The 27292-nt window shown below is 36.6% G+C and overlaps 1 protein-coding gene across 1 annotated transcript in view; it reads right to left on the bottom strand.

The window, feature by feature from the left end:
* Positions 1-1150: 1150 nt before the first annotated feature.
* The window catches only part of KHDRBS2 (KH RNA binding domain containing, signal transduction associated 2), a gene marked incomplete at its 5' end in the record, with an annotated part of 238048 nt that continues 211906 nt past the window's right edge, over positions 1151-27292 (bottom strand). The window contains 2 exons of the mRNA XM_009640019.2: positions 1151-1248; positions 16913-16971. Of these exons, the coding sequence (XP_009638314.1) occupies positions 1151-1248; positions 16913-16971 (157 nt within the window). The remainder of the gene's footprint in view (positions 1249-16912; positions 16972-27292) is intronic.

Genomic DNA, 27292 nt, shown 5'->3' with positions numbered 1-27292 from the left:
AAGGTTGAAGAACTAGCATTTAGACAGTCTAACAGTGGTAAGTGGTAATCTTACCTCTTTAAACTCCATTACATTCTCACGAGAGACATGCTAATACAAACAAGTCAATCAGAGTTTGTGTTTAGCAAGATCAAGCTTAGAGGATAGTTTAAAATCCATTTATTGTTCTAAAGCATTTTTTTCCATTAACATGTTATACATTAGTGGATACTAACCATGATTCATGTAACAGTTTAGTTTGTTAACTTTTAAATTATTTAACAACCAGAAGTTATTAATACAACTTTTAAAGTCTTACACAAAAAATCTTAAAACAGGCTTGGGTTCATTTTTGTAATTTTTATATAAAAAACATTTTAGGCATCTCTTGAAAAAAGAAATAAAGCAGGCATTTAAAGCTAGAAAACAAGTAATTCCAAATTTAGTTTGTTACAAAAGGTTTCAGCTTTATTGACAAATTATGGCAAACATATTTGACAAAATTATGGTTTCCTATTTAGAGAAGCTTACACATGGAACTTTATGTGATTTTTTTTTAACAAATACAGGTTAAAACACTGAACAAATTCAGTTAGCTACATACATACAGTAGCTGCTTGTTTTCAACCCCATTAAAACAGCATTTAAAATTAAATTTACAAACTTAATATCGAACATCTTAATCTAAACTAACATATATTAAAAAAGACAGGTTAAAACATCTTATCTACAGCTTGATTATTGTCTGGTTCAAAAAAAAAAAAAAGGAAAAAAAAGAATCATATTACAGTCTTTCAGCAACCCTAAACAAAAACTCAGCCTTAGCTAGTATGTAGAGAGACTCAAGATCTGTAACAGTGTCATGCTTTTTAAGTTAAGTTACACACAGCAATGAATACAACCAACAGAACATCATCTCTGAATGTTTTATAGACAATGCTTGTCAAAGGTTTTTTGTTTCTGTTTTTTTTTTTTAAGTCCGTGTTATAAAATAATACTAATGCCAATGTCACTCCAATGTTATAGGAAATACAAGTAGTACATAGGATAATAATGAGCAGTAATCCCTAGGATAGAAAAGAAATGGACTATTACTTGTCTTGTTGCTGTTTATGTGGAGACCACAGGCTATTAATTGTCTTTGAGATGAGGTCACAGATGAGATGGACCTTCAATATCTACCATAGGGGTGTTCCCTGTAACCCCCTCTGGCTGACCTTGGAGGTGGTGCCTTTAGGCTGGAACGGGTTGTGGCCCATTCTTCTTGTGCTAAAAACAGAAGAGAAAAACATGTTTTGTAAATATCTAAACTTGAAAGAACAGAGTGATGTTGTTGCTAATGGCTGTCAAAATTCTCGAGGGTTCTAGCTGAAAGCTTTAGAAAAATAAAATGAGGATGGTGTTATGATCCATTTCTTTATTCTCCCACAAAAACTTGCGGAAAAACTAACCTTCTACATCTCTACACAGGCAACCTGTCTATCACAGGATGAAAAACACCTTACTCCTTCACTTTCAGCAGAGAAGTTAAAGCACCTATGTGAATAACATTTAATGCAGTTGGTATGTTAATGAGATGAGTTGAATCATGAAAAGATAATAGAAATACATTTGATTCTTTACTTCCATTTGAGACCAAAAGAAAGAAAATACTGGAAGAAAAATAAGGTGTAGAAATGAAGCTACTACATTAAGCAAAAGAGCTTTGCCAAATAGTTTAACTTTGCATTATCTTCAGAGTCCTCTTTCAACTCTGCATGAATGAAATATGCTCAGGAAGTTAAAAACTGTAAGGCTAGTTCAGTTTTTGCAAAGCTTCTGATTTTTTTTTTTTCCCCCAGAAACAAGGTTATTTCTGGAAGTTAAGACTTCCAAAGGAGAAAACAGGAAGCTATCTACAGTTGTGGTCCAGCGATTGAACCCCAAACTTGAACACTCCTAAATCAGCAAGTGGATCATCAAATGATTTCTGGTTTTGTCTTCCACTGACTTCAACTGATCATACACACAGTGATTAAAATGGAAATACAGAAATCACCGTATATCATCTATCTTATATCACATCATAGTGCAACATTACCCCTGTTATGATAGTCATAAAATATATCTGACATACACATGTTCATGAGGAAGGTTCAAAATCTCCACAAACCCCGCTGAAGTTATAGAATATTCTGTCTATGCCTTTGTAACGAAATATAGAAGCTATCCAGAAATCAGCGTGGCAAATGTTAGTTGTTTTCCATATTGTTTTATTTTATTGATGATCAGCATTTTTTTATTGCAGGTGTGTGTAGAATATTCATGTTTGTAAAATATAAAAGTAAGGGTCAAGCCTTCTGATGCTAGGGAAAAAGACAACACTTTTTAAGATGCATAAAACACAGAGATTGAAAAGATTGGAAGTGACTTGAAGCCAGTGGGAAAGGGAAAGGAAGATTCAAATTTATGATGAAGCACTATACTTGCTGTTGCTATCAAAACAAACCTAATTGATTGGTATATTAAAATAGATCCTTTTTCCTAGGTCTAAAGGGGGGCTATTTTATTTCATTTATAAATAGGTAACACAGTAATAAGGTGAACTAGCCAGTCCTGAACTACTGCTAAGGATCTGAAACATTTGAGGTCCTTACCCCATAAATTTAAAAATCCAGCTGTATCTATTTTTTAAGAGGTACGTAATTTTTCTGTTGTGATCCATACAAAATTTTTAAGTGCCTGTTAAAGAAATTAACATTTCAAAACATATTTTTTTTGCTCAGGTCTTGTGTTAGACTTTTGCTACCCAGCTCAGCAACCAAGTATTGAAATGAGAACTCATGACTCAGCGTGGTCAATAAAATTCATCTATATGGAATATAAATGTGAAACTTGCTGAACTCCCAGGTATAAGGGGATAAGCTGTGAGCCAATGTGGGACATATTATCTATGGTGAGCAGGGGCAAAAATATTCATTGCTCATAGCCAAGAAGAACATATTTTTACTACATTTTTCATGTTACATGCAACTTTCTCATTTATTTTCTAATAAGTCAAGCAGAAATATTCTCGAGTTCAATCTGATTCCTGATGTACCTGTAGAGTGAATCCAACCTCAGTTAATTTTTCTTTTTTTCTTGTATTCCATTCTGGAAGGAGAGACTGGGCTTTCAAGTGTCAGGTCACTGCCAGAAAGCAGTGATGGATTCCTATCTTTTTGAAAGCAGTGTCTCTGTTGCAATTGACTCGAAGCTTTGAAGGATTTTGTTCAACTTTTTAACAGAATGACCTAAACAAGAGTTTAGGACTTTCTATGCAAATTAAAATACATCAGAATATTAAAAAACAAAATTGTGTTACTCATACATTTCAATGAAGGCTAACTACATTGCCTTAAATGTAGTCAGCTACTTGATTAATGGAGTGATGACCTTAAATATAAAAAGGAACTGAAAAAAAACTTCATCTCCATTAAGACTTTTAAAAGATTTTCTTTTATTAAAGCAAGTTTTTAGAGTGATACCAAAATTTTCCTCTTGAGCAAAGATTTCATAAATAAGCCTTCTAGAGTAGAACAAGAGTTCAGTAAAAGGTCCATATTATGATTGCTTTGGGCTCAGTTGCTACAGATAACTTACTAAAGTTCAGCTTCACCAGTTTCTCCTTAAATAGTTTATTCATATAATTTGGTTATGATGAGCTTAAAATTACAAGAGTCCCCAGTGAAACTTTCTTTTTGCCTCTGTTCCTCTTCTGTGTCTTGATTAATGTGTCTATGGATAATATAGAATTCCAAATCCATGATAGTGATATTGTTGCATAGCACAAGCATGGAAAACATTGTTTGGATTTTTCTTTTTATATTCATGTATTAAGAGTCCAAGCTCCAAATGAATTTTTGAGCAATATGGTGACATATTAGCTACCTGTATGGAATGGTGTACTGATGCTACGTTTTTTGTTTACTATTTCCAAAACTTTTATAATACAATATATTTGCTGTCAGTAACACCACACTTTGCACTGAAACTAAAAGAGCACTCACATCTTTGGCTACAGTTAAGAGGTGGATTCACAAAACACCTTCTCAGTTGAGACATGGTCAGTGATTCCATTAGTGCAAATAGCCTATTTTTTAATGCAAAGTAAACAACATGGACTTAAAAAATGCTCTGGGTCAGATACCATGTTTTAGTTGAGAAGCAGTAACTAAAACCTGAGACCTTATGGAATAATACGAACTCCAGCAAACGCTTTGCTCTGACAGTCACCAACAGAGAACACTGGTGACTGGAGATGTTGCCAGTGATGAAGCATCAATTTTTTTCCACAAAGCTATCACAGAGCAGAGTCTGATTTGTACTCTGTAGGGATTACTTCAGGTCAGACCATTTATTAAAGTGAATTTTGAGTGTGAATGGACAGTCAGGCCATTAGATCATAGACCAGATCCAGGCTCACGGCCTGATCAGCAGCATAGGCACAGAGAGTATTATCGCATGTTGGCATCGTGTTGAATTGTGAATGGGACCAAATGCAGGTCTGAGAGGTTGCCTCTTTCCTTCCTCTTATCTTCTGATGACTTTTATCTGCTCCTCTGGGTACAGGTGTTATTGGCCCACTAACTTCCTCATCTCAGATACTCCTTCACTGAAAACAACTGTATTTCCCAAAACCAAGGGAACCAGTTTGCCCCTCCGACCACACCAGAGCTGTCAAAGAGTGTTTAAAGTTTTTTATGCAGATTTCTTTCCAGTTTTGGTTTAAGGAAGTCAACCATTAGTAATGTACAGGCTATTATTCTACTGTAAATGAAGTATTATGTATCTACTGACCTCCTTATTGTCCAAACTTCATTTTAAAAATGAACAAAAACATTGTTGATGGTAAGAAAGAATTATTCCTTCTGGCCATTAACCTTTGAAGTTTAAAGGTTTCTGCTGCCTTTTTTATATATATAATATTTAAAGACTTCTAAGACTTTAAAAATTCTTCCTGAATAAATGAAATTCATCATATATGCACTTTCATTTAGTAGGAAAAAAACCCACAATACCCCCCTTAGAAAATCAGAATACCTGTCATTTTTTTACCTGATTAATTGGAGTATCTAATGTTGCTACAGATCTATAACTGCAAAAAATGACCTATATTCCAAAGACTCCATGAGTGAGCAGAGGCAACAGAAAAAAAGTTTGGCTGAACTGAAGCATTTCAGTTAATGAGCCTGTTGTTTTTTAATGAGCATGATTTTATTGCTGGTATCTTGTTTTTGCTAATCACTCCTGACTTTTGTGGCCAGTGAGAAAATAATTAGCTGACTCTAGACTAATATACTGAATGGTTAAAGCAGGTATCAAAGATTGCTTTTGTAAAAAGATAATGTTCTATGAAAACAGAAAAATGAAAATATAAAACATAAAAAGCCTGTTAAAATTCTGAAAGCTATTTCTTCTCTGCAAGATGACTTCTCTGCAACTACATTTCATTATCTCATTGCCTTGGGGTTTGAGAAGAAAGGTTGGGGAGAGCTAAAGCGAGGCTCAGGCTAGCATATGTTCTCTGGAGAAGATTTGGTAGCAGTTGATCTTGCTATGGAACAAGAAATGTTCCTGTTGTGATTTTTTGGTGCATTCCATTTATTATCCTTTTCTCTGAGCTGCTCAGGATGTTCTCTTGTTGAATACCAGGGGTTTTATGGTCACATGAAACCAAAGTTTACTGTGGAAAGCTATTGCCTAGAGGGTTGAAGAAGTGGCAGCCGGTATGATATAGTCCTAAATCCTCAGGTCTCTCATTCCTACAGGGAATCAGTTTCCATGTAGTGAATTTAAAAATTCTGCCTCTGCAGTATGTTTCACTACACCCTTTAAAAATGGCATTTTGCTGTAAATGTGCTGCAGCTTCAGTTACCCTTTGCTGAAGTGTCACTGCATTTGCAGATGGGCCTTAGGGAGAAGTAAGATTTAGATAAAAAAGGAGAAGCTTTATTTATATAAATGAAAACAACTAAAGTAGTAAAAATTCTCGCTAAATGTACAACGCAAAGACAAACCAATTTCTTGTTCCCTTTGAGTCCCCTCCCCCACTTCCAGACTGAAACACCTTCATATAAAGGTGAAATGTACAGTCTTTCTGGCAGTACTCGTACAGTGAAAAATGACACTATATTACCCATTGGAAGAAGCTGTTTTTCCTTGACTAACAGTGTTCTTAAAGTAAATCGCTGCTGTGGCTGTACCAGCTTCTGATACAGAACAAGAACAGAAATGTAATTTGTGGTACAAGTTTCTTATGATCTTTTTTCCACTAAGACGGTGGACCTATTTGCTCAATTTCAAACTGTAGCGAGGAAGGATGATGGTAACAACTTATTTATATCTACTTGGCAATACCATCATCAAAATACGAGAGGCTGCTTGACAGCTAACAGCTCTTGTTGATATTGCATGGAAGACCCTACTGCATTAACAGGTGAATATGTAGCCAAAGCATAGATTGAAGTTTGGGGATTACAGCCTTCAACTGGGAAGACACCGGCCTCTACCACTCATACAGCAGTAAAGGATTATATATTTATTGTGGAGAAAGAAAGCTGATATGGAGCAACGCTATAAGGAGTCTCTGAACCACACAATGCCAATAAATTACAAGATGCAGCCACACACACACACAAAAAGAAATCAGATTATTAGTGTTTTTTCCTACAGGGATTTTTAATGAAAAAAAATATATCTGAATGCCAGTAGTTCCCTGATGTGCAAAGCTGCTCTTTCATGTCTCAGTTCCAGTACTCCAAGGTAACCCTTTTTCTTTCAAAATTAGGGAGGGCTCCTGAGAATGGAAAGCTCTATTGTCAGGAATAGTCTTAAAGGACTGAAGCCTTATAAACTACCTCAGTAGTCACACAGAGATTTGGGTAGCTTATTTGGTAGGAGAAGGGTGGAAAGACCCTTCAGCCTTTTTAATTCCCAGGCTGAGTATCCTTGTGTTTCAGAACATATGAGAACAATGGCATCTGGTCTTTCTCTGAGACACTGTGCCAAAATGGAAAGGAAAGAGAGCTTGGACGTATTTTATCTTAATTAAGGCCGTCCAGTCCTTCTGCTCTAGCGGGTTCCTCTTGCCCCCTTGTCCTTTTCACGTCTGACTGTCCCCAAGTGTTATCAGGTGTCAAAGACTGTGATTGAAAAGATTTCCACACAGGCAGCTTAATAACTGAGGGCTGAGGGTCCAGTTTTTCCAGGAATTTGGTGTTATTGCCAACGTCTCTCAGATGTTGCCATTCTTAGCTAAGAAGAAATATTGGATGCTTCTCTTTCAGAAATTAAAAGTATAATTTATGGCAGCATGATGGAAACATAAGAGCATTTACAGCTGAGGAATCTGAGTGTGCTTGGGCATGAGGATTGCTTTGGGTGCGGTAACAAGTGCAGCAAATATTTTGGTGGCTACTTTGATAAGAAATGTGAAGTCATGAGCACAGCCCTGGATAGTTCTTTAAATTTGCTGCACGCTCCTCATGAATCAATATTTGAAGCTCACCTTTAGGATACATAAATTAATTGTTATTATCACAGGCAATCAGCACTCTTGGTTTATGATTGAAATTATATATTAGCATTTTTGCACTGCTTTTTATAATTCAGATTGACCCTTAGTTGCTGCGTTCGTTGAGTTATATAAATACTTCCAGTATCTATTACAGACATTATTGATATATTAGCTGAGACTATCTTTAAAGATTATTGTTTGATCAATTGCTAGTAGACTCAGTAGCTCTGATCTACTGTTTAAATACAGAATTTTAAGTAAAATTTTTTTCTTACTGGAGAGTCAGAATGAAAAAAAGGTCATAGTATTTTTAATCCAAGTTCCTATGAATGTGGGGTCCCTAAATGGTATCATTTATAACAGAGCGAGATACATATGGAGTTGTTTCTGTCTTACTATTTTACCTATGTAGTACTGAAAGCACAGAAAGCACAGAAAAATTCATACTGGTCCATCTACCCCAAAATTCTACCCCAAGCAGTGGCTATCATCACATGCTTAAATGTCTTCTAGTACAAGATTCCAGAAAGCACATTTCAGAGCACTTTTTCTCTACTCTTCAATCAGCATTCTGCGATCTTGTCATGGAATTTTCCAGCATCAAATAAAACTCTTTCACAAATGCAAAGAGGGCAACAATACAGATAATTAAAAGGCAGATCATATTTACAAATGCTTTAAAATTAAAAAATACATATTAACAGCATGTGATTTGCATATGAATATGTTATCTCCTAATAATTTTGTATTTATATTCATAGCCTGTTCCCTGTAATAATGAAGACCTGATCACTCCTTCTTCCTGATAACTTATTTAGCATCTAAATATTGCCCACAATTTTGGGTCACAATTTTATTAATCTCTGGTCAATTATTTTGGGACAGGTGGCCAGGAAGAGATAAAAAGAGCTATTCTGTTTAGATAGTTAAGATGTATATAGCAGCTGTATATTAAGATAATGGTTTAATTTGATTTGTCATTTAGCTTTCGGTGCTATTAGAAACATAGAAGCTGCTTTTAATTCAGAATAAAATAGTTTCCTTTCCTATGAGGAAAAAAATCTCTACCTTCTTTGCGAGGTCATTATATTGCATAGATTTGGAGAGAGCATGCTGCACTAGAGATTGAGCGTAAGTGGAATTCAGGAATTGTGATTAGTAGCTCTATGCCTTGTTTGCTCAGTGACCTTGGATAATTGTTTAATATTTTGTGGTATGGCTTCCCCACTGGTAGAATGAGATGGGAATACCTCCCTCCCTGGGGTGTTCTGAGATGTAATTAATTGCTTGAGCAGTAAGAGAAAAGTGCTATAGATGTGCTGAAAAGATGACCCAATAGAAACCAGACATTTAACTCTAAAATGAGAACACTGAAAATTAGAATTCTTTTCTTCGGAAGGTTCAATTTGTGCTGTCTTTCTAGTGAGCCTCCAAACTTCTCCCCCCGTGAAAAGATGGGTGGACACAGAGTACTAAACAATGGTTGGAAACTTTGCCCTACACAAGCTAATGACTAAAGTTCAACTAGCATGGACAAAGCCAGGATTTCACCCCATAAATCCACACAGAAAGTACAGTTGCACTTTTCTTGTGTCATGATTGGACAAGTATGTATTAATTTAGACAAAAATTCAAGAACAGGTTTTGTCTTTTTTTTTTTTTTAAGGAGATCACCTACTTATTTTTTCACTCTTCTGCTCTCTTCTTGCTTATCTGCAAAGCCTGCAACATACACAGGATTTTCTGACTCGATATCTCTGCATTTTATAATTTTATAATTAAGAATAGCTGATGTGGCTATCTTTCAAATCACAAATGGTACCTTTCTTATCTGAAATGTGGAATCTTGTCAGAAGACATAAAAATGTTTTCAAAACAGGCTCAAAGCTGCTATGCTTACTTACACCATGTTAAATACCACTTATTTTACTAAGCCTAATGCTTATGCATTGTATATATAGCTTAAAAACTAGAAATGCTAGGAAAAGCTTGTGGTTTAATAGTCTATTTTCTGAACTTAGCTGTAACTTTTAAAAAACTACTGTCCCTCTGCTTGACAGTATCTTCTCTCCAGGAGGGCTAACAAATCAGACTGCATGGGTACTCCAAATCTACTTTAGTATTGTGAGCTGCCCCGGCTTAAACTGGTAGTGGAGAATCACAGAAATCCTCCAGCTGACTTAGCACTGGAGCAGATGAGGAGTGCTCGTGCACTCCACTGCCAGCCTTCCCCGTGGGTTAAGTAATGTCAGCAAGAGGAGCAGTAATGACTACTGGAGGGGAAAAAAAAAAAAAAATCTTACAAGGCTTCAGTTCACTTTTGCAGTGAACATCTGCCTCAGACAGGAAAGGAGCAGCATCAGGGTACACAGGTAACTGGTTTTGGAAACTGCAAAACAGGGAGGAGACAGGCTACTATCAGTGTTGCTGTGAGTGTGAATGTGACAGCGTGGAATGAGTTTTATTTTTCTCTTATTTTCAGTAAAAAAATAATTTTCTATTACTTTATGGTAATACAGCATAAATGTGCAGTGATATACCGCGTCTGGAACTATATAGATGGTCAACACTAAATGTACATCAGTATTACAGGACTTTTGTCCTAGATTCTCCAACTCTACGGTTCCCACGGTGAAAGGCAGTGAAATTACCATTTAAAATACAACACAGGAAAGTTTTGCATGATTTACTTATTCTTACTCTGTCATAGAAAATTATTTATAATTCAGGAGTAATAGAGGAAGCACAACAAGTCGCTATAAATTAAAACCACTCTTTTCTCGTGCTACATGTGGATTTTTTCTCAGTGTTGTAGCATAATGACTGAAGCACAAAAGTTTTAGGATATACAGTCAGTTAAAAGAATGTGACTGGTTTAAATATGGAACTTTCTAAAGAATTATAGCCTAATTAAAACACTGATTTCACAAAACAGTAATAACTTTAGTATCATCCCCACAGTAGCCGTCATAGCTGAATTCAAAATGTGCTCCTTTTCCTGCAGACTTTCAAAATCATGCTCTTATGAAAACCATAAATCTCTTCTAAGGGAATGAATACTATTTGGGAGACAGCTAAGGTGATTCCTCCAATCAAAAAATTGATAAAATTTTGCAGAAAATCAAGGAAATGCTTTTAACAGTTCATTCTGTCCCACAGAGTAGGAACTGGATCACTGATAACCTTAGTAAGTGTAGGAATGACTGAACTAGAAGATTCAAGGAGGGCAGTTTATTTGGTATATCTTCTGCCCATATGCAGTAGAAGCCTTCACTGACTCCTGTTTCTGGTGGAAGAAAAATAGAGTCCTCTACAGGAAGACTTGGGAGCGCTTCTGAGTTCCCAGGGCTGGGCGTACACCTTCCTCATGCTCAGAGACAGACGAGATGCCTCTATCAATCACCTCAAAATAAAGGTGGCCATGCAGGCAAATGGCACACTGGCATCTTTTGGGACAGAACCACAGCACTTGTATCAAGGTGCCTCCTGGACAGCTGGGGAGGCATCAGGATTCAGGTGCTATAACAATACAAGCACACAGTGTGTGCAAATAGGAATGATCTGCAGAGTGAAACAGCTGATGCTGAGGACCTGATGTTCACATTATATGGCTTCTAGAGACCTTTTCCATTTCAGCCTGGCCCTCATTTGAGCCTCTGAACTGAATTCTCACAAATGGTTGAGAGTCCATCTTCTGGTTTAGTTCCAAACTAAAAGTCATGTACTTTGAGCCCATTCAGTGATGTGAAAAGAAGAGTGATAAATAGAGACAACTGGGAAATCTGCTTCAAAAGGGCACTCCTGGTCCTATGCTAGTGTAGAAGCACCCAGCACGTGCTAACCTGCCTGCCAGGTAGTCTGTCGAGACACAGCAGAAAAACTCCACCACACTGGCACAACCTGTGTCCTGTTCCCTCTGAGATGCCTAATCAACGCTAAGATGTTCCAAGACCTAGAAACCAAAGAAAGTTTTCTTTGGTATGTTGCCAGTGGTATTTTCTATTAGATACTAATTGTATATGCTCAGATGATATAAATAAACAAACAGTACACAGTGGTAAGTCTTTATTAGTTAGTAGTAAAGATCATGCCTCTAATCACAAGCTGTGTGAAGTCAAACACTGTAATGAGGAAAATCAGACCTATGTCTCTTAAATCTGCATATCAGTCACTGCCTTATCTGAACACTTGTTTTCCTATATTTGAAGACTTAAATGGGACTAGGCTTGAAAAAAATAGGGTAAGAAACCCTTAGCACCCTGAGCATAATGAACATTAGGACCAATGACCTACAATACCAAAGTTGTTATTAAAAATGAGGAAGGAACCGGGACTTGACAGCTGAACAAACCTCATATCTTCACCTGCAGAGCAATTAAGAAGTGCTTTTTCAAAATTTACAAATATTTTTCTGTATACATTGCAGCATGGCTTCATCTGGCATTGTCACTGCCCTAGATTAATCAATACAGGGTTTGTTTCACACTAGGATGGTGGTTACTTGAGTTTCTCTATGAAATGAGCATGCTTATGTCTCATAATAAAGTATGAGAATTTATGTCTCCTAAGGTAACAACTCTTCAATCAACCTATTTATCAGAATTCCTGAAGTTTGAGCCCTCCATACACTCCTTCCTCCCCATATTTCATCATTATATATTTAGTTTTACTTTTACTTGTTCAGCAGAGACTATAATTTTTATTCTAAAAAAAGAATTACTAGATAATACACTCTTTGAGACAAACACAAAATTAAAAAATAAACGAGATAATAAAAAAGTAGTGGAACATTGCTGTACATTTTTAGTTGTTAGCCCTATAAAGGCCTATAAAGAATTTGTTTATAAAGTGCTGTCTCTGTAGACCATTGCTTAGGAAACTAATTGTCATCACAACTGCAAAGCTCTCATATTGGGTGATTAACAGGGAATTATTTGTGAAATAGTCAGTTAAATCATTGTGACAGCATTTTACAACTTAAATGATGTCTTACATTAAAAGGAATTATACCAAGCAGTTACACTCTCCATTTTTAATTAAAGATGGAATTATCCTAAACCCAAATACCAGTTGTTTACAAGTGAGGACTTAATGCTAAACTGGAGTAGAATATGCACTACAAAATGTGGTAATTAGAGAAAATGTGCACATTTGAAAATTTTTGGTGACGATGGAACACATTTGAATAATGAATAAAAGTGGCAGCACATGCAGTAAACAGCCTTGCAAGCTTTTCCTGAATAGCATCAGGAGTGTGAGTGGAGTTCACTTATGTCTTCCCTCTTTGTGTGGGAGACAAGGTACAGATTAACCTTCCTAACTCTTGCCTAAGGCCTTTGGCAGACACTGTTATTCTAATTTCATTGTGGTGGTTTAGGAGGTTATAGACTTTAACCATCTTCTTTCACCCTCTACCTAACGTTTCTGCTTTTTTGGTAGTAGCAGCAGAAGTCCATGTCTATTGGCCTCTCAGATACTGCAGTTCATGACCTGGCATAAAAACATAGATGACCATAATTTTCAGGTAATACACAAGGCAGTATATGCACCAAGCTGTGAACTATAGCACCTGACTACAGGCACACTTTTACTTTCCTCCATCCTTGCTATGGCAGTTTCAACCTTTGGAAGTGGAGGCAGGAGCCTCTTCAACCTTCTGCAGTAGAAATTGGCAGAGCTCATCTGCTAGAGTCCCGGCCTTTGGAAGGACTAAGACAGAAACAGTATCTGATAAATAAAACCTTGAGTACTCTGATCAGTGCAAGGGAGAAAAGAGATTCAGATGAAACAAATGTGAGGCAGGTCAGATATAATTAATATAGCTTATAAGGTATTGGATGTGCCTTGCTAGCAAGTCATACTATCTCTGTTATCTTTCTAAAGTGGCCTAACACTGCACAACACTTGTATCGAGAATGCCAGTTCCACTAAAAAACAGGGAAAAGGGGAAAGAAATTAAGTTTTTTATTTTAATTTAATTTTCATTTTCCAAGTGAACAGTTTACAAAGGGCTTTTCCTTTACCGTGGTCCTGTCCAGTGAAGGTGTTTTTTGAACTTGGGCATGGCATTACATATGGGCAGGAAAGATTCTTAGTTAGCACATTTTTAGTTGTACAATTAATCCCATTCATAAGACAAATCATTAAATTCATGTTTTCACTAGATACCTCTTCAGATGACAACAGTGCCAGAAAGGAAACGACAAAATTACTGAAGTATAATGACAGCAATGGATATAAACTTTTTGTTCATAAAATAATCCTATTTCATGTCTTCTGTTTTAAAACATAAGCATCATCATCAAGATAAAATGACGCTGTCACCTTAGTTTAGACTCCTAGATTTAAATTCATATCTGCAGATATCAAGGCCTTCAGTGACATAAGTATCACAAATGTTTACTGTGTGTGATGAGAGGTGAGGATGCTTTACATTTTTTAAAATTGTACAGTACTTCAAGCGACTGGCCATTTAGTTTTAAAGTGCCTACTAAAGATATTTCTTTATCACTCACCTGATGAAGCCTATAAGGGCTACATCCACAAGATTTTTGGGCGTATGTCCCAAATTTATGTTCCTCAGAACAGAACAGTGATCTTCAAAATTCTCTAGCAGTAGCTGCCTAATCCTGATCCTATCAAAAATTTGTGGGAATCTCATAATTCCTTATTAGAGTATTTCCAGGTGCCCAGAGGCTGCTGCAGGGGGTGCTTTGATCCTTCTGAGAGACTGGGTGGCAAGCATATGAAAACACAATAGAGTTTAAGTGTCTAACTGCATGAGTGGGTTCTGTGCTATGAACTTTCATTCATGGAAACATCCCTAAGTCATGGGAGATAGTGGGATTTTACATATACCCCCTCTCACCTGATGTTTTGCTATTGTCTTGGGGGGTTCCTTGGCTGGATTTGAGGGGACTGAATTCTCAGGAACCTTCACACCAGAAATTGAACACGGATTCAAGGCAGTTCACTGAAGTTGTGGATTTTACATAGGTGAATGGTGTGTAAGAATTCATCCTGCCCAGCCTCAGATAAGCAAGTTAGGCCCTTTCTTGTTTAGTACTTCCATCTAATCAAAAGAGAGATGAACTTCCTGAGAATGATGTGGTGTTCAGGTGGGCTCTGCTCTGAAATACCCCTGTGATTTTTGCAACCCTACCATGAACAATCCACAGATGCATAAACCTTAAGAACTTCTGAGGAAACAGTGACCCCAGTCAGACTTCTCCAGAAGCTCTTTTAAAAGGAGCATAGAAGAACTCATGAGACAAAAAACACCTTCTACTTCTCAGGATCCCAGGTAGATATAAAAGTCATAGCAGGCAGCTCATATAGGAGTACTATGGTGCTGTATGATATTTAACAAACTACGGAGAGATCTATATTATACTTTAGAACGAAACACAAGTATGAAGTAGCATTGTGATTGGTTGAATCTACTTCATGAAAAATAATAAAAGAAAACCTTCTTGGGATTGAGAACAGCCCTCCCTAAAGATAAGTTGGAAGCAAGAGGATGCATGGGACAAAATAAAGAAATGCCAAGCTAGTAAATTTTTGATAATTCAGATACTAGAAGGGATAAGGGTGAAAAGACAAGTTGTTACACAAAACATCTAAGAGAAAACAGCCACAAGACACCAGTTCTGTGTTCATGTACCCTTTGTGTGTGGTCTTATTCAGAGTTTGGGGGAATTGTGAATTACAGAAGTGTGCCAGAAAGAATTGTAAAGGAGGAATATAGCCTTGGTGTGGAAGGTAGAACAAGGGGTAAAACTGAACTGGGGTGAAAAAAAGCCTGTGCTGATTTCTGCAGGATGGTGAAAAATGAAGGGACAGCTGATTTTATACAGTGGGATGGATTCTTAAGATTCGTAATGATTTGCAAAACATTCTGAAAAGGAAGTAGAGAACTGGGAACAGTTCTCTGGGAACAGAGAATTAGGATAAAAGTTACATGAGGATGAGAAAGGGTGGCACCAGACTGCGCACTGGTGAGAGAGAACATCAGTATATGTGCCAAGAACTCAGAATGTGAGGAAGTTAAGCATATAGTCTATAGCTCTGTATACTCAGACTACCTCCTCAGATAAATGATGGTGACTTTGGGATAAAGGAAGTTCATGCACAAGTTTCCGGAGCACGGAACTAGCAAATGTATTAATCTGCTGAAGTGAACCAACAGGAGCACAAGCATTCACATATAAACGTGCCTGATTTCAGAAAGTAGGAAAATCACAATTTGGAATATTATTTGATTTTAAATTTTATTCCAGGCTACTGGTAAAACTATTCCACACCTCTGGAAAAGGAAACAAAACAAAGGGTAACTGAACCACACACATTCGTGTGGGTAGGTTATTATTATTACTTGTTTGGCACTGAAAATGTGCTTGACTGCATATTGTATTATCCAAATGTATTGTGAGTACTGATTACACAAAAAGATTAAGTTATTTCTGATTATGCAATGCAATCATTTTGACCATGTCTCAATAATGTCTCGTGATTTCTGTACAAATATGAAGGAAACTGCAACTTTGCAGTACAGTGACATTTGCTTCACAGCTGCATGAATAAAATTATTTCTTTCAAGCAGCAATCCTTATATAATCCCTTACAGCAACTTCTACTTGCAGCGTCATTTCCAGCAGCTCTCATTTTCACAATGCTTTGGAAATCACCACGTAAACTTACTATACTTTACTATTAGTAGTAAATCAAGCATGGCATCTCTGCTGAATATACTAGGGTCAGACTTTAAGCTGATGATAGCCAGCTTTGCTCTATTATCTCAGTGAAAATGTCAGAGTGAGATTCACTGTGCCAACTGACGGTACAATGTACAAAAAAAAAATATTGATAGGAAAAGACGGGCTAGTTTCTAACTAGTTATTGAAACACATCACTAATATCAAACAACAAGCTGAGAAAATACTCCTTTATCTTGGTGCAGTGGGGGTTCCCATGGTGGTACAGCACCCTCTCCGTCCACTTCGCTTAAGTCTACATTTCAAAATCTCAGAAAAACTTGCTGGTTGAAGTGATGCATATGGCAGTAGCAGATGCATAGTACTGTTGGCACATCAGGCAGACTGAAACTTAACACTGTGAAATATATTCAGACACCAATCAGAAACTTCAGTGTTGCTGCTAAACTGATCTGTGACTGTGATTAAATGGCTTTGTAATTTTGATCAAAATTGATCCGTCCAATTTTCTGGTCCTACTTCAATAAGTCAAACCTCACCCTAAAGTTACACAAATCCATTTTGTTTGGTCTTTGCAAAAGCAGAGAAAGAATGAAAAGTACGTGGAAGTAATTTCTGAGTTGTCAGTGACAGACTTTTTCTTTCAATTTCACACTTTTGCTGAAGATAGAATAGACCTTACCGTAGCTGTCATAAGCCTCTTCGCTTGTTCCATGACCGTAGTCGTAATATTCAGGCACGCTGTAACAGATTCAGATAGCCATGTCACTATTATCATAGGTAACCAACTCAAAATAAAAACAGAGCACAGAAAATGAAAAGTATTTTAACACCTTTACATGATAGCATAGTCCAGCTAGTGACAGGGATAGTGAGAATTTAAAAAATATGAAGGAGAATGTATCAATGACAATAACAGCTATTACACAGCACATCACATTTCTTACCTACGGAGCATAAAAAAAATTTGGTCCTAAATATGTAAACCTAAGGGATGTGACAAACACCGACAGAAATTCTATTTGCCAAAATAAGGTCTGAAAAAAGACCATCCACTTTATCATTCATTATTGTTAAACTGCCAAAAGAGGTGTTAATCTCATTTACCTGTAATTCCAAACATTTCTGCAGTAACAAGCTCAGCATAGTTTGTTTTCCCCAAAACTGACTGTATTATATTGTGTGAAACCTGTAAACTACTTATCTTTACCAAAACCAGACAGATTTTCAGCTTTGCTCCTGAAGAAGAAAGTATGTTTCCACTGCTCGTAGAGAGAAACCTGATTCTCCACAGCCTTCTTCCTTATGCAGTTATGGGACACACATGGAAAATTTTATATAGTAATCAATAAAATGCATACTGAAAGTAGCGAGGGTCAAGGCGTGGAAAATCAGACTCAGAAGCTCAAACCCACTTTTTCACTGCTTCGGTTAATTAACAAAAATTATGTTATGATATTGTATGGTGATATTAACATGTTACCAAACTACTTCAGATCATTGTTACATCCTGATAATCAGCAATCCCCAGCTATTACCTAGAGCGGACTCCCGGAAAATGTGACCTCTAAGACATAAATAAATGCAAATGGAATTATTCACACTTTTGCTTGACTGCTATTGCTATTTACAGTTTGCACTGTGGATTTGGTACCTGGTACCAAATTCAAGATCAAACTACTGCTGTTATCAAGTACCAGGCAGACATAACAAGAATCATTCTCTGCCCAGAAAAACTTACAAACTCCATGAATTCTACTGTATTTTATTTCTTCCATCTGCATTGAACCAAACAGAAAATGTAACACTTTCCCTGTTGTTAATTTTATGTTGTTGTCACTTTTGCTTCTTTTTCCTTGGACACTGTGTGAGATAGACTCTTGCAAAATGAACAGAAGCAGGCAATCAGCTCAGCACTGCATTATTTATAACATTTTTGCTCAGGCAATTTTCCATATTGGATTATCATTTAAAAAATATTAGTTTACACTTGATAGAGAAGCTTAGTTGACAGTGGAGTGTAAGTAAAAATATTTCACAAATACAATAGAGATAAACAAGTAATCTGTGACAATTATTTTCTTAAACTAACTTTGACTTCTTTGTTCACAAATTGCCTGTAATGAGATTTTTAATTTCTTGAACTTAATAGCTATCCATTACTATTCTTGGAATAATTTCTGAGAATAATTCATGTGCTGTATCTCACTGGAGAGCACTGATTGCCTGTATCTGATAACTGACAGTCAAGCTGTTTTCATCTGGGACATGTCATCCCCTGACTGGCTAGGCACAGCTTTCGTAGTTTTCAGCTACAAATATCTGTTTGGTTTTTTTTTTTTTTTAACTGAAAATGCAACTATAATCGTTGTGCATTAATTTAGTAATTTAGCCAGAAGTCACTCATGTGAGTGGATAGTACACTGACGTCAGTATCTCAGACAGATGAAATTCATTTGCTAAAGCAGTTGTAGAAAGTGGACGTATGAGTGACATGAATGAAAATGAAGTTAATACTTCTAAAGATTTTTCCCATGCCAGCCAAGCTCTGTAGGACATAATCAATGCAGAGCATTACCTTCCAGGATAATGGGAGCCATCCAGCTGCTTGAAAAGTAATTATTTAAATATATACACCCTCCCACTGAAGTGGTGCAAGAAACAAGCAGGAATACATCTTTTATTGTTGAACATACTAAGCTTTCTGTACTGTTTAGCCATGATTCTAGTAGCCAGTTAAATAAAATTACAGGATTATGTAAAGTGAATTAGAGCACTGGCAGCATCAGGGTTCAACCATGTATCTAGTCATATCTGCAGAGCTCATCGTTTAGACCTAAGAAATTACTTGAAATGTTCAGAACAGACAGATGACATACCGCCCAGATCTGGCAGACAGCCGTATGAAAAATCTCGTGTAATACAATTTAAGCAGCAGCATTTTGGCATAGTGCCTGCTTTTCTGGGTAGAGGAGGGTGTTGACTAGTGAGTGGAGTACAGGAGAGGGAACCCCAGAATCTTCCATCAGCCGGTAAGACACTAATATTTCTCCCTGATATATTTTACAAAACAAACAGGCTGCATTCAAAGGTCGGCTCTAAAAGGAGTGCTTTGGGGACCCAGTGTGAAGGCCACTAATTTATCAACAGCAGTCCCGCTTTCAGTGGTCACTGAGTAGGGCCTTGAGCTATTACCATCTATGTAACATCCAGCAAAACGCAAGACTTGCAAGAGCAGATAAAAATTCACTGCTACATTATAGTTGTTGTACGTTTTTATTAGAGAAAAAAACACACAGTCATACAGACAGTATGGATGTGAGATAAAATTCCTGCACAGTGAACATTTCAAACTGAAATACATTATAAACAGAATACAAAGTTAATACAGAAACCATTAAAATAAGAAACAAGCTGTATTGCAACTGTAGAAAGGAAGTGATTTGTTATATACTGCATATTTGATGTCTGTGAGCACAATATTTCTTAGTATGAAATGCCTGATTTAAACTCACATTTTGTGAGCCAGACTGCTTATCCATTAGACTGCTCTATTTTAAACCTTTCTGAATATTCACTATAATCTATTACATGCATTTATTTGCAAACATTTTCCTCTGTTTTTTATCAAAGTGAACAATGAGTTAATTTTATAAAAAATGAGTGCTAGAATATGGTTTTACATACATAAGGCCTTTTATTTAGTTATTGAACTTCAGAGAGATGTAGTTCTTTTGCATTATGCCAAACTGAAAGGAAACAATCAGCAAATGCATTCAGCATAAATAAAACTTGTTTATATAATTTTAAAGTTCTCAGTCTGTTCCTGGAAAATATGGTGATCATGAGCTCTAGAAACCTCAGGCTCTCTTGGCAGTACTAATTGGAAACAAGACACCATTATCTGTCATTAGCATTCATTACTTTCAAGCAACGTGAAGTGTAATTTATTTAAGTACATTCACCCACCTGAAAGCAGGATGCAATACATTTTATAAAGCAGATAAGAGTAACTCATTACCAACGTCTCAACTTTTACTCCTAAGTTTTCAAAGCATTGCACTATACTTGAACACCAGACTTCTGAAACATTGAGGTCTTGATGTGCCATGACTTAGACTATAACCTTCCACACGTACCACTCGTGGAAGAATTGATCTACATGGGACTATGAATCTTACAAGTAGTACAGTTATTTTTATATTTCAAATGGCTTGCAGTCTGAGAAGCTGTGAAGTAATTTTTCTCTATCTATATGAAACTTTTGCAACAAAGATATATGATTCTGTCCTCATTCCTATTTTGTGGGCAAGAAGATCAATAATACAAATACTATTAATCTTCATAATCATAACCTATTTATGCCTATTTTTAACTTAACTTTTGGATTTGGTTAGTGCTTTTGCCCTATTACTTTTAATGATTTGGCATCAAAGTTTCCATAAACTTGTGATGTCTTCTTTTCACGCATAGAAAGCCAAATCAGTTCCAAAAAGCCCCACAAAAGATGTTCCTTATTTGAGAGATAAGGGCCCCCTGAGGCATCTTCGAACCTGAGTTATCTAGTGCTCTTATGCTATGAGAAAGGCTCAAATACAGAGAGTCTGTATCTAAACAGCAACCTTAAAAGCCAACAGAGGCTTTTAACCTCTCGTTAACTGGGAGTTTTTCAAATTGACATTAGCTAAGCAAAACCAAATTCCAGTTTGACTGTGTCAACACCCATGGGAAACCACACAGCTTGTTATCCAAAAGGCTGTAGAGAACAGTGGTTTAAGCAGAGAACCGCAAACAGAAGAGTTAAGATTGAAGCCACAAAACCCTGACTCTTGGGTCAACAAGCCACCCAGGGGAAAGGTGATGTTCACCGCTCAGAGATCAATGGCATTAGGTATAGGAAATCACGACATTAGTGAATAGACTGCATTAGCCTTTGACCAATCTCTTCCTGCACCTGCAGGAAGCTGCTGGCAAGAGACCCTGGGTTAGGAACATTATCAGTTGGTTCCCTGGCTGTTACATTATATTCTGTAATATAAGGCAGCAGAATGTTGGAAGAACTGAAGAACTTGAGTACTTCTTGTTCCCTCATGGGTTTTAGGGTTTATTTTTTCTTCCTTTCTCTTTTTGTTCTTTGATTTACTTGCTGAGAGATGCATCTAACTTTTTATTCTCTAATTGTGAAGCACAAAATGTGGTTGCAGACATACAATGGGCCTACTAAAGCCAAAGTTGAAAGGTAAAAGAAAGGGCTCATCTGCTTTAAACACTGCTAACACCTGAATCCATATAGGTGAAGCATGTTCTGTTGTCTATCCTGAAAGATCCTAAGAAACTGAAAGCCTTTGATTAAGACCTGTTGATAGATTTAACAACTTTTTTTTTTTTTTTATGTAAAGACATTACTATATCTTATTTTTCTTTTTTAATGGTTGTACTTTTTAAGTGGGAGAGTACATTCTAGAATATGATAGGAATCTTTTATTAGGAAATTTTTGGAAAACAGCTGGTCAATTTAGAAAAGAAGCTTTTGATCAACCTTGGAGTTGTAACTCAGCCATTAGAAAACAATCAGGCATCTTTTATGAAATACTTGAATTGGTCCAAACTAGAGATTCAGCTGATGCCAGTGAAGTTCCACAGTTCAGATTTATAATCAAACAGATGAAACACTTCCATGCTTGCCTTTGAAGAAGTAAAAATAACTCTTGAGAGACTTCCCTATTTGTGTTGTGGTACTCAACCATGTCAGAGTGAATCAATGTTGTGTTTTAGGATTGGCACTCTTCGAAGACGGATTCCGGCCTTTGTCAGCTTGCAATCAGCACCTATACTTTAGACAGGTACAGATAAATGGAACTTTGGCACTCCTTATAGATATATCCCAGCCTGGGTTAGCTTCAGAAAATGGATTCTTGAGTCACACTAACACCCAGGATAATTCACAAAGATCTCTAAATGTGGGAAACAATATTTTAGACAACTCTCATTCTGTTTCACTTGCTCAAATGGATCCTTAGAGGTCTTGGTCTCCTATCTCCCATTATCTTCCTCTTTCTCAACATAATTTCTGTTCAGTAAGAGTTTACAATGTTCAACATCAATAGCTGATACAATCAAATACTCAGCTCCTGTGCTAACAGGATCCTGTCTAATGCTACTATAGTTGTTTTAATGTAAGACTGCATTTGTGATGCTTCTCCCTCCTACACAAAGGAGGGAGCCAGCAGGATTTAACACATAGTTGTCCATGAAAGAAAAGCTATTTACAAAAATCAGTATGTTCCTGCTTGGAAGACGGGTGAACACGATTTGCATTCACATGAATTGCAATATATGCAATTTTTCTGAAATAGTATTTCATAGTATTTCAGAGTGGAAATGTTTGAATAAAGAAATAATCTTCCTAGGAATCTGAAACTTACTGGAACATCTCTACTTACCAGAGCATTATATCTAGAGGAAAGATGAGAAGTCTTCTGAATAAAGGAACTTTTTGTAGGATTCAGCCTTAAATCACAATTATAGTCCTTTACTGAATAGATCTTTAGAACTAATGGAATAATACGGTGAACACTTTAGTGGATAAAGTCTCCCTTTTTTCTGAAAGGTTAAGTTTGATTGTATCCAATATTTTTAACAGAGAAGAATGTCTCCATTACAGTACGCCCTGAATTTATTTAGTAGCTTACAATGTGCCTGAAGTTAAACTAGATCTCATCCATCTCCAGCATCTTCCTATGATTGATTTCATGCTACTGCAAATCTGAATTAAAAAATAAAATAAATCATGAAGCCAGTAGAGTTATACAAGCACAGGAGTGGACAAACATCATAATTGCAAGATGACTTTGGGTTCTGAACTTCTGACACAGAATTATGACCTAGTATTTCAGAATATAACACAAAATGTCTGCAGACACAGTATTTTAAAAGGGAGTGATGCAGAATTTTAGGAATCCTACCCAGTTTTAGAGGAAAAACTTTTCTCTACTTCAGAGTAATGAAACTTGATTCCATGTTGCTCATTGAATCAAATAAATGAGAAGCGGCATTTGAAAACAGTTTCTGATGATGAATACCGTAAGTGGATTGCTGTGAAGATACATAAATGTCATATTCTAGGCTTCCTGGCCTGATTGATTTCAACAGGTTGGAAATAAAATACAGGGAAATCTTTATTTATGAACAGGTGGATATAAGCACAAAGCCAAAATGAAATATGACAAAGTATAAATACAATGCATACTGGTTAAAAAGTGAGAGAGTGCACAGTAGAGAAAATAATAACCCATTTTACAAAGAACCAGTGTAACCACTCTAACTATTGCAGCTTGGATTATATTTATGTGTTTATATATTTTACCATATAGTAATATTTTGATAGTGAGAGAGGAGTAAACCTGTGATCATATCACCAAAAGTTTTAGCCATGTGATAATCTACTAAATAAATTAACGATTATTCACAGTCCTGTCTAGCCATCACTTTTAAACTAAGGGCAGAATTGTCCCATTTAACTATGGATAGCTCTCTCCACAACTAGTCTGCAGGAACTTTTTACAAAGCAACTAGTGAAAAACAGTGGGACTGATCAATTAAATAAAGGTATCTGATCATTGCTTTAAGCATTTAGTAGACTCATTTACATTCAAGGAAGATCATTGACCTCTCTCAGTCCTTTCCTTCTGAATGCGTCAGAACATATGAATCTGAGAAATGCCATTTACTAAAGCTCCTCAGCAAGACATGAGGAAAGAGAATATGTGAATACGATTGTGAGTTTCTCAATGGCAACTCTAAGTCCTTATCTTAAAGCTGTTCAGTAATATTTGCTCCCTACTTCTTTGGTATTCAATTAAACAACCAAAGATCTTATTTTTACCCTGAGCATTTCTGCCATCTTTTGCTTGGAAATCCCTCCACAGCGCTATAGCTGGGGATGCAACTGGAGGGAAGGTAGATGTTTCTACACCTTCAGGGAACACTGCACTACACTACAAGTGGTAGGTAAAACCACACAAAAGACATTGGGAAGAGACAGAAACTTAACAGAAGTCTGCCAGGCTTCTCCCCCCTCCCCAAATGTCTATCAGCCAGTAGGGAAACTGATAGCTGTCATCTGAAGACTGAATCCAGAAATAGGGATCAGAACTCATCCTCTGTACAACAGCCATTTGTTACTGGCAATGGTTTTCTCAAGTAACTGTTTGAAGTAGATTTTGAGAAGCCTTCAAATTAAGTTTTCCTTCAAAAATGTATCAAAAAAGATTCTGCACAAAATGGAATATAAGAGTCATTTCTGTCATGTGGGTAGAAGCCTTTCAGGAATTTTGACTCAAAGATGTTTGAAGAATGCACAAGCTTTTCCACTGTACAACTCTAGCACAGTAACATGCTGATCAGCTACTTGAATTTCTAGATGTTGCAGTGATGCTAATGAATTAATGCTGGTACATCACTTACAAGGACAACGGTGGACTCTAAACTGGGTGGCTATCACATCACTAAAAGCTATGAGCAATCTGAAGACTGCTGCTATCTGTCCTTTAGATCCACGTCAGAAGGTTTTTAGCAGTTAGTTCTTGCAGAATCGTGGCAGACTTATTTACTCTTCTCATGACTACGGATGTCAGTGAGAAGACTGATAAAACAAGTTTTGTATTGTAATTTGCACTAACTATTGTTGTATGTACCCTGGCACTGTTGTAAGAAGTCTATGGCAATACTTGAAACTGAAGGGAGCATCTAAGATAGTTTATGCTTTACATTAGCTGGCCGTGATATTAATGTCCTTTGTAGTGGCAAAAAAAATTAATACAGCTCTTCAGTGTCTTGATACTTTTGTATCTAAGATTTTTTTTTTCCCTCTAATGAATTTTGCCCCATTCCAGCATAAGTAAGGAAACAATCTAAACCAGATTGCTGCATTGTACTGTATTATGAGGTGTATTATAGTCTTCAGTTTGTGTACATATGTGTATCTAGATGAAAATGCTACCTGTGAAAAATTAAGATCTGATAGCTTTATTGTAAGGTCATCCTGAAGGAATGAACTAGAATTATTTACTGTAATTTAACACAACATGAAAAACATATGGAAGTCAGTATCCTACTCTATTAAAAATACAGTTACTCTTTTAGGTCTTGAAACATCAGATTTACTTTAATTTTTCCTAATCAGGTTTCTATCAGCCATAAAACCCCCATAAATCAAAATGGATTTTGAAAATGGTGTTACTGTCTTTTCATATGTAACAAAACAGCTTCTTTAGTCCAATTAGATTACCCTGTGTTGTTACCTTGAAGTAAACCCGGTCATGCATGAACAAAAATGGGAAAAGGTAACAGAACTAGAAGGGACCTTAAGGTGTCACCTAGATCATTTCATGTACCTATAAGCACACAAATTTATTTACATGATTCTTTACCGGAATTTGTCTAATGTGGTTTTAAAAGCTATGGTGATGGAGATTACCAAGCATGCTAGTCCTATGTCATTATTCTTCACTCCTTCCTAATGTTAATACTAAATTTTTGTTACTGAAACATAGGGCCATCATTTTTTGCTGAACCCAAAAGGAGCTTGGAGACAAGAATAGTCCATTGGGTAGGGTCCATCAAAGAACATGTATGCCCAGCAGAACTTTGTACTACTGTTTTTACAAGTGTACTACTCTGAAAGCGTTATTTTACTTGCAGCACTGTTTGTAAAGAACTCATCTTTGGAAACAGATGCACATACGAAGGCTTGATACCTGGAGGTCAGGCAAGGGTAACCAGGATGAACTGGAGGTCAGGCAAATATGCACTGCTGATGTAAATAATTCCTGGAGATTCAACTGGATAAAATATTCTTTGCTTTACTTCCTAAATCATTTTGCAGCATGCGTCTGCACTGAAGTGATTGTACCATAAGCCACATAAGTGACACGGGCTGAACTGTGGTCCATGCTATATTCCTGCATATCAGAGCAGAAATAAGTGATCCCCAAATCCCCTGTACTAGCAGCCCACACTGCAGAAAAAAAGGGAGCTGTACAGTAGATAGCATGAACTTAACAATAGAAACAAGAAAACAAAGTTTCTTTTCAAAGTCAACAACTTGTCTTATATTCAATCTCAATAGCTGAATATGCCCTTGAAATTTTCAGTGGGTCTGAGTCATTATAAGAACATGAATAAGAATTGCAGAGCCTATTACAGGTTGAATTGATAGGTATTGCTATGAACATATAGCTGCTGGGATACTACTACATTGATATGGTCATAGTAGCTATCTGCCAGCAGGAAAGTGGACTTAGGCAGAATGTATGCCCTGAAACTTGTTTTTCTCATTATATTTTTGTTACTAGCATTGAGAAACAGGAGCCCAATGGGACTTTGCACATGCCAGCACAGCTGTAAGTATGAACCACAGATAATTATATCTTTTGAATTAAATGTAATTCAGTTAGATGAAAGCTATGACAGTCAACTTGAAATTCTCTGATACCAAACCTTTCCTTTCTCTCTTCTTCAGTTCTCTAAGATAATTTCATTCTGGCAGTTATCTAACACAATGTGTGTAAGACTTCAGATAATGTAAAAACTTAGAATTTATTTCAGACATATTAATGACATCTTTATGTTAAGGTTTAGATTCTGTATTACCATTAACTTTTTAGAGAGGAAGTTCAGAGATGAAATTACCTATAACTTGCATTTCTGCATCAGAAACAGAAGTTTGGTTGTTAGCTTAGCAGATGCAGGATGGGTTTGCGGTGTGCGTTTGACAGGCTAAGAATAAGTCATTGTCCCAAAATGATCTGCATACCATGGAATGTGTGTCCAGAGGACTGCTGCCTATAGCATTATATAAAATGTTTGCAGGATTAACAGTAAATATTTTGCCAATAATTGCTTCAAGGCCCTAAAATTGGGTTACTGTTATTAGAGAGGCTGGGTCCAGGCAGGCAAGAGAAACGCCCTTTACCTATGTCATCTTGCAGTCACAGCACAGATGAAGATATGTCATGAGAAGGCCTGTGTCACTGTAGGATGGCATCTTAAGCAGGTATGT

The sequence above is a fragment of the Egretta garzetta genome, unplaced genomic scaffold (assembly GCF_000687185.1).
Source record: "Egretta garzetta isolate BGI_Z169 unplaced genomic scaffold, ASM68718v1 scaffold76, whole genome shotgun sequence".
Lineage (NCBI taxonomy): Eukaryota > Metazoa > Chordata > Aves > Pelecaniformes > Ardeidae > Egretta > Egretta garzetta.
The sequence above is the reverse complement of the archived record's forward strand: the minus strand, read 5'-3'. Positions and strand labels throughout refer to the sequence as shown.